Source organism: Tupaia chinensis, unplaced genomic scaffold (assembly GCF_000334495.1).
Source record: "Tupaia chinensis unplaced genomic scaffold, TupChi_1.0 Scaffold000627_1, whole genome shotgun sequence".
NCBI classification, from domain to species: domain Eukaryota; kingdom Metazoa; phylum Chordata; class Mammalia; order Scandentia; family Tupaiidae; genus Tupaia; species Tupaia belangeri.
Genome location: NW_006160147.1, coordinates 5,603,395 through 5,612,247, shown reverse-complemented (window position 1 = coordinate 5,612,247; position 8,853 = coordinate 5,603,395). Strand labels below are relative to the sequence as shown.

Below are 8,853 nucleotides of genomic sequence, written 5' to 3'. Positions count from 1 at the left end.
TATATATATGTGTGTGTGTGTGTGTGTGTGTGTGTGTATTTCTTTATATTGCATATGACCCTTGTTTCAGAACTGCAATACATTCTTTTTTCTTTATGATGGAAATATTAATTATAAATTTTTTCCTGCTTACTGCATTCACTCTATTTCTCCAGGTTATTTTTGTTTTTCATTAATAAGATTTTTTAAAATTTTAGAATAGTTTTAGATTAAGAAAAATTCTGTGAAGGGTCATCAAATGTCATGGTGATTAAGGTGCTGGATTCTCACATGGCCAGCCGTGGTTCAAGTCCCAGACTCAGTGGCTTCAAAATCACTCCAGGTGTGTATCCATGTATGTCCAAAATCCTGAGAGGAGAATGGAGAAGAAGGGATTCTGGCGTGGCCATCCCCCCGAGGGGGTGATTTATCACTTTCCCTCTCTTTCCATCTGCTTCTTTCCTGTTAGCACATGTGCCCAATAGCAAAAAAAAAAAAAAAAAAAAACCTCTAAAAAAAAATAACATACTCTTATAAATTCTTACTTTTATCACACGATGGAGCTTCAGGATACCATGTGCCATCCGATCGACAGGAAGCTTCATAATTCTTGTTAGAACATGAATATGAAACCTCGTCTCCATAGAAATAAGTGCACTTACTGCCTACATACTTTTTTTTATGCCTAATGATTACACCATTCTTCAGCTTTGGTTCTGGACAACATGTTTCTAAAAAATAAAAAGTGAGGCTAATGGTTAGTAAAATCATCATGTGCTAACAATCTCATTCCCACCTCTGGAAGATCTCATCACTGAAGAAAAGTTGGGACAACAGAAAGGGAAACCCTAGATACTCTTAGTTTGCTCTCTCTGACCCTAATTCGCTAAATGACTCAAATTCAGTCTTCTCCCTCCAACTAACCAAATGTATTCAGGAGCCTCTGAAATGAGAAATTTGGTTAAACCTGCATAAAAATGTACATTTTCAAAATTACTTAAGAGAAACGACATCTGTTTACTTATGGTTTCATTAAGGTTGCATCATTATTAAGCTCTCCAATAATTTACACTTCTCTTGTCACAGAAAGAATGAAGTTATTAAAGGTCCTATTTGCCTGACAGTTAATACAAATTTAAAAATTTATTTATTACCATATGGCCAGAGTTTTTGTTTATTTGTTTGTTTGTTTGTTTGTTTGTTTGTTTAGGTTTTTGCCATAGGGCTCCTGTGCTTGCCAGAGAGAAACAGAGAAATAGTGAAAGGGGAAGTGAGAGATCACCCTCCAGGGGAGATGGTAATGTTTCATGCTATAACCCCTTCTCCTCCATTCTCTCTGGGATTTTAAGCATGCACATGTGCCTGGCATGATTTTCAAACCACTAGGTCTGGGACTTGAACTATGATTGGCCATGTGGGAGCCGAGCACCTTAACCACCATGCCACCTGCTGGCCCCCTTTCATTTTTTAATACAGTAAGAGCTGATATGGGGATATGATTTTTCATTCATTAGTAGAAATACTGTAATAGAAAGGGACCAGCAGTTGGCGTAATGGCTATGTTGCTGAACTCCCATGTAGTTGACCACGATTTGAGTCCCTTATCTGGTGGCTTAAACTCATGCCGGGCACGTATGCATGTGTGCCCAAGATACTGAGAATATGGAGGAGAAGGGATTGTGGCGTGGCCATCCCCCTTCGGGAGAGGGGGGTGATTTCTCACTTTCTGTCTCTTTGTCTCTCTCTCTGTCTCTCTGGCGAGCACACACACCCTGTAGCAAAAATGGGGCACACACACCCCTGAGCAAAAAACCTTTCAAAAAAAAAAAAAAAAAAAAAGAAATACTTTAATACAGAACTTGATATTGTCTGATGTATAAGAGAAAACTCAGAACAAAAGAAAATGCTCTATTACCTGTATCAAGGCTTTGCAGCACTGTAATGGGATCTCTGGGGCATACTCACTTCTAGTGCTCCTTTGTTTATGAGTAGTAATAAAAATAGCCCATATTCATACCTGGGGACTTCAAAAAAACTCATGGAAATGTGTGTTACCAAAAAAACTTGCAAGGCTCAGCAGGTGGCTTGGAGGCTAAGGTACTCGATCCCACATGACCAGCTGCTCAGTTCAAGTCTGGACCTGTCTTGAAAATCATGCTGGGCAACATGCATGCATGCCCAAAATTCTGAGAGGAGAATGGAGAAAGGATTGCAGCAGGGCCAGACCCACGGAGGGGTGATTTCTCACTATCCCTCTCTCTGTCTCTCTTTGATGAGCACGCATGCCCTATAGCAAAAACTAACAAACAAACAACAACAAAAATTATACATGGATTTCAAAATTTTGCACTAAAACAAACTTATACTTTTGGTTTTTTCCATGAACTTTATGAAGTACCTACATATAGGTTTTATATAATGTCTAAATTATAAAACAAAAATACTTATGAAATATCTTACAATGTAGAAAATGCTGTTAAATATGTAAATCATGAGTCTAAGTTTACATATAGCTATATTTTATAATTTGGATCAACATCATTTTACTTCAGCTTCTAAAATGGTTAAAAATATCTTTTATTAAAAATTTAACTCAATAACACCATAGTGAGTAAAATTAAATGTAGCTGAAAAGTAGATTCTTAAACATCTATAAGCAATATTTTGTTATTTAAGTGGTTGCGATAAGTTCTGTTAATTTTTTTAAAATTCATTCCCCTTATTAAACAAACTTTTTATTCTATTTTCCCAAAATGAGTCTGCATAGCTGCAATTAAACTTTAAGTCTTAATATAAAATAAATAGTATTTCAATAGATTGAAATTATTCAATTATTAGTGCATTTTATACTTTTTTCAAATTCTGATCTGTATAAAATTCCCTGCATTCTGGGCCTCAGTGTCTTCGCTGCTAAAACGGCAAGGTTCTGATAGATGGTGAAAGGGAACATTTTCTCCTCCGCTTGTCAATTGCACTGAAGCCCATAAAATAGCATCCTCCTGCCCTTCAGCTTCTCTCTCATTCCAACAGATAGAAGGAAATGCCTTTCATGTCTGTAAAACTGAAGACTCCCTTCTGTCCTCTTGAGGTACTAGGTCAGGAGTCAGCTTCTGTCTTCTAATGGCAAATCAGGAGCCCCAGGGTGGTCGGTCTGACCCAGCTCAGGAGCCATGAGACATAAGGCCTCTTGCAGCTGGTTGAGTTTATTCCCGTTTCATAGACTTTCCTTCTGCTCAGCACCCCAAAGTCTACATTGGGGAAGTCAAAGGTATGAAGGAAGTCTGAATCTGACAAGAGTTGAGTTGTATTTTTCCATTCTAGTTTTATTGGTAATAAAGTTAATTCTTCAGCTGCATAAATTGTCACCTCTGTGTCTATTTTTCATTTGATTCTGAACTGAGATAAGAAAATATTACAGTTTCTCATCACCTCAAACTCCAAGCCCTTTATGGTCCCTTCTGGCAATAGTAGTTCACCATTCTGCTGAATTAATACGATTTAATATAGTGGGTATTTTGACATTTATCTTGATGGATACAGTTATATTAATTTAATGCAATCCTAGCACATACTGGGCATTTAATATATGACAGTATTAAAAAGAAAAAACATACCCTCACACTTATTGTGGATGTTCCATCTAAAATTTTTCTGACAAACCACAGTTGTAGGCTCTCTGGTAACAGGTTTGTAGCCAGAATAACAGGAATACTTGAACTCAGTCCCGATCTCATATGCTTCCTCGCCACTGGCCCGATAATATTCCTCCAAGATAGCATGTGGAATGTCAGGTAACCCAATACAACCATCTGCTCATTCCAGAAGAACAAAAGAAAAGGACACCATTATTAAGTCTGCCACAGCAATCAGTGAGTCTTTCCTATCCAAGGACACGTGTTCATTCAGACAAGCTCGGCCTGTGACAGCTGATGTATAAACCATACCAGAAAACACACACGGATACAGCCCAAGTGTGTGCAGCACTAGAGAGTTTCTTACTAAGAGCACTATCAAGTGGTGTCTGTGTTGTGTAATATCAATTTTCTTTCCTCCCCAGTATACTTCAGAAAGTCTAGCTCCTAGGACCAGCAGTTAGCGTAATGGCTATGTCGCTGGACTCCCATGTAGTTGACCGTGGTTTGAGTCTTGGACCCAGTGGCTTAAACTCATGCTGGACATGTGTGCTTGCATGCTCAAGATCCTGAGAGGAGAATGGAGGAGAAGAGATTGCAGCATGGCCATCCCCCCTGGGGAGGGTGATTTCTCCCTTTTTGTCTCTCTGTCTCTCTCTGTCTTTCTGGCTAGCACACATGCTCAGTAGTAAAAACCTCTTTAAAAAAAAAAAAAAAAAAAAAAAGAAAAATAAAGAAAAAAAGAAAGTCTAGTTCCTGAATTAATGCATTAGGTAAACATGTCAGGAGAACTGTCACAGACAAATGAGTCTAACTTCCTTGACTGATTGAGGAAAATAACAGTTATGTCCTTAATCCGGAGACACTAGGAACTTGACCATTAAAGGATTCGGCAGCAACAAACCAAGCTCCAAGAAGTTTCTAGGTCAAGGATCTGAGTCTTGCCCTCTCTTTCCTAATGCTGCTGACTTCACACCTACCAAGTTGGATGTTTACTATTTTGTCTTCAAACGTTTGGAATGGTAAGTAGGGTAAGATTCTTTATCAAGATATGAGTCATATAAAGTTCACCCATGTAGGAAGTACAGTTCAATGGTTTTTAGTGTTTTCACAAAGTTGTGCAGTAGTACCACTATCTATCGGGGTGTCAGAAAAAGTCATGCCATATTTCTTTTTTTTCTGTGCAAAATGCACCGTGACTTTTTCTGACAACCTAATACTTTTAAGATATTTTCGTCACCTCAAAAAGAAATCCCAAAATCATTAGTAGGCACTCCCTGTTCTGACCTCATCTTGGGGCCTAGGAACCACTAATTTACTTGCTCTCTCTATGGAGTTGCCTATACAGGACATTTTGGAGAAATGGATTCATACAATACATGCTTGGGGGGGCAGTCTTTTTTTACTTAACATAATGCTTTTAAGGTTCGTTCATGTTATAACATGTGACAGTACTTCATTCATTTTTATTGCCAAGTTATATTTTGTTATAGTATATACCACTTTTTGTTTATCCAATATTCAGTTGATGGGCATTGGAGTTGTTTGGCTATTATGATGATGTTGTTAGCCATCATGTAAAATATTTTTGTGTAGCTATCTGTTTTCATTTCTCCTGGATAAATACCTAGGAGGGCACATGCTAAATCAACCTGGTAGTGCTATGTATGCCTAAACCCTAGAGGAACTGTCTAAAAGCTATATTCCAAAATGACTGTACCATTGAACATTCCCACTAGCAGTGTATGGAAGTTCCAATTCTTTCTCATCCTCATGAACAACGGCTGCTATTCCCTTTATTATAGCCATTCTGATGGGTATAAAGTAGTATTTTTTGTTTCTAGAAGAGCATTCCTACAAGAAACACTAACCAGAAGAAGAAAAAAAAAAGTACTAATCGAAAATTTTCAGGCTGAAAACAAAGGATACCAGACAGTCATTTGGATCCACACAGGAAAATAATGAGCACCCACTCTTTATCCTTGGCCTCTTGAATGGATAGATTAATTTTTTTGTGTGTCAAATTTGAGAAGTTTTCAGTCATTTTTTCTAAGAATAGTTTTCTGTGCTTTTTCTTTCCTCTCTATTCGGAACCCTTGCGCACATATTGGTTCCCTTAATGGTGTCCCACGTGTCTCTGATGCTCTGGGTTGTTTTTTTTTTTTCCATTCTTTTTTCTGTCTGTACTTCAGATCACATCATCTTAATCAATCTACCTTAAAATTCTCTGACTGTTTCTTCTGCTAACTCAGATCTATTGTTGAGTTCTTCTTACAAATTTTTTAGTTTACTCAAACTTTCCAACTCCAGAATTTCCTTATGGTTTTGTAATAATTTTTATCTTTAGTGATATTTCTATTTGATGAGACATTGCCATGAGACCTTTTTTTTTTGATTCTTTGGTTCTTGTGAACATATTTATATTAGCTACGTTGAACTTCTTTCAACTATTTTTCTGCTAAGTCCAACATTTGGGTCCCCTCAAAGGCAGTTTCTATTGTTGACTTTCTCCCTTTGTATGGTTCATTCTTCCTTATTTCTTGTATTACGTTTAATAATTTTTTTGTTGAAAACAGGACATGTTTGATAGTATATGGTAGCAATTTTGGACTGAACTCTCCCTCGCCTCTTTTGTGGCCTACTGTGTTTCCTTGGTCACTTGTTTATTGGCCTAGTGACTCAACTGGACTAGTTTAGTTAAGTCTAAACTAGGGAGAGGGAGAAAAGGGTACAGTAAAACTGGCCCTGTCACCCTGCTGTGCCCATCATTAAGATACATATTTCTATTTGATGAGACATTGCCATGAGACCTTTTTTTTGATTCTTTGGTTCTTGTGAACATATTTATATTAGCTACGTTGAACTTCTTTCAACTATTTTTCTGCTAAGTCCAACATTTGGGTCCCCTCAAAGGCAGTTTCTATTGTTGACTTTCTCCCTTTGTATGGTTCATTCTTCCTTATTTCTTGTATTACGTTTAATAATTTTTTTGTTGAAAACAGGACATGTTTGATAGTATATGGTAGCAATTTTGGACTGAACTCTCCCTCGCCTCTTTTGTGGCCTACTGTGTTTCCTTGGTCACTTGTTTATTGGCCTAGTTAAGTCTAAACTAGGGAGAGGGAGAAAAGGGTACAGTAAAACTGGCCCTGTCACCCTGCTGTGCCCATCATTAAGATACATATTTCTCATCCCAGAGCCAGAGAGAAAAAGGCCTGCCAATATTCACTAGCTGTTGAATCTACCCACAATAGATCTTCCATTTTAGGAAGGAGAAGAGGATGGGAAGTGCCACTCAGCTACCCAGCCCTATGGGACAGTTTTCCTGTAATGCAGAGCTATGCAGGAAAGGGGGATTGAATTCTTCACTAGGTGCCTTGCTTAGATCCTCTCTACATAATGGGAGATGGGGTTGGAAGGGCAGATATCGATGTGCCTTTCATAGCACGGAGCTTTGGAGAATGCTATTGTACAATGCTCATAACTCCCTGACCCCAGAGATGTGGGGAAGGTGGGAACTATCATTTGTGAACCCATAGTTACAGTTCTCTTGCAAGTAGCACTTTTGGGGGCTGGGTACAATTCATAGTTCTATTGCAATGGCATCCCACTGTTTGATCAAGTCTCCATGGATTTGCTGAACAAATGCTTCTCAGTTAGTTGTAAGCTCTTTGGTCAATCTCCAGAGACCTCACGTGGTTTTCTTTGCTGATTTTGACTACCTTAATAGATATCTCTCCAAGAGAGAGGTTTCCCCAAACTCCTCACACTATTATATCAAAATCCCCAAAATGAGTTTCTTATTTTCATGAGACCAAAAGTAAGAGCACAAGGGCTTTCTCTCCATGCCAGTTGTACAGTCTTGGACAGGTCACCTAGTCCTTGTAAAGTTTCCTAATTTTTAAAATGAGGATAATAATAGAGCCTACATTCTCTGGGGAGAATTCACTGAGCTTATTCTTGTCAGGTACCTAGACCGTGCCAAGTTATTAACAGTAATAATTGCATTATTGCTATTTTTAATAATCCACATGAGTTTATTATTTCAGAGGGTCAGAATCATAGATAGACCACATGATAGCTTTGTGCAAATTAGAAAAAGGAAGTTTTCCTCGGGGCACTTTATAATTTATCTTTCAAAATAATTATCATAATATGATTTTACTATAATAATCCACCATGTCTATGATGGCAGCATCTCCCTTTAGGGTTGGGGTATGCATGACCTGCACTACTATATGTGCAGTTGACCTATATGACGATAGATGACCTTGCAGAGTGTGTTGACATCTTTCTTCTTTCCAACCAGAAAAGAAAATAAAGAAAATTATGGATCTCGATTTAAATTTTTACTGCAATTCAAAGTGTACCTAGGCATGCAAGTATGTTCTCACCCACATAACCGGGTACCTTCACATGCCGAACATTGAAATCCTTTCACGGTTCATACTTACTGAGCTCACAGTAAGGGGGAGATGGATTCCAGTTGTTATCAACTTCACAACGAATCACACTGTTGCCTCTGAGAATGTAACCTCTCTGGCAGTTAAACACAATAGAGTCTTTGTAAGTATACACAGGTCCAAATCCAGAGACGATCTTTGAATGTGCAATGTCTGGCTGAGAACAAGTGATCTCTAAAGAATTGCAAGAAAAGAAAAGTGAATTTTAAAAGCAAAATAGCCGGAAAGGCTTCACTACTACTACTAATCCAGTTACAAGTATAACACAAAGACCTGAAGTAAATACACGTCAAGCAGATACAAGGAAGATATGTTAAAGTGAATACATGGGGTCATCGGAAAAGTTGTGTTTTTCTATGCAGAAATGCACCCCGACTTCTCCAGTGACCCGATATATACATAATTTCAGCTTTACAAAGCCTCAGTAAAATGAAGTCCTAACATGCTGGTATTTCTAGGAGATGATTATGAGGAAATCATCAAACTTCTCACCAACAAAAACTGGTTATCAACAACGCAGAAGAAACATAAAAACTCCTGATATAATGGCCTAACTTCCTGGATGACTTTGGTTAGGGGGTCAGTGGCCATGGTAGTAACACAGTGGTTTGAAGAAGCAGCTAGGGTATCAGAGAGCCACGCCTGCATCCCTCACCCCACAGGCAGTCAGTCACTGAGTCTTGCCATCCTTGCACTGACTCCTCTGTAATCCACCGACTTCTCTCTAGACCCATTGCCATGGCCACAGTTGAAGCCATGTTCGTGTCTTGGCTGGGCTG

At 38.4% G+C, this 8,853-nt stretch overlaps 1 protein-coding gene across 5 annotated transcripts in view; it reads right to left on the bottom strand.

Annotated features, from left to right (window-relative positions):
• Positions 1-8,853, bottom strand: part of C4BPA (complement component 4 binding protein alpha) — a 33,420-nt gene that overhangs the window by 9,234 nt on the left and 15,333 nt on the right. For all 5 annotated transcript variants that reach the window (XM_014591855.2, XM_014591854.2, XM_014591856.2 and 2 more), the window contains exons 7-9: positions 8,066-8,248; positions 3,594-3,788; positions 525-710 (exon numbers count right to left, since the gene is read on the bottom strand). In XM_014591855.2, the coding sequence (XP_014447341.1) occupies positions 525-710; positions 3,594-3,788; positions 8,066-8,248 (564 nt within the window). The remainder of the gene's footprint in view (positions 1-524; positions 711-3,593; positions 3,789-8,065; positions 8,249-8,853) is intronic.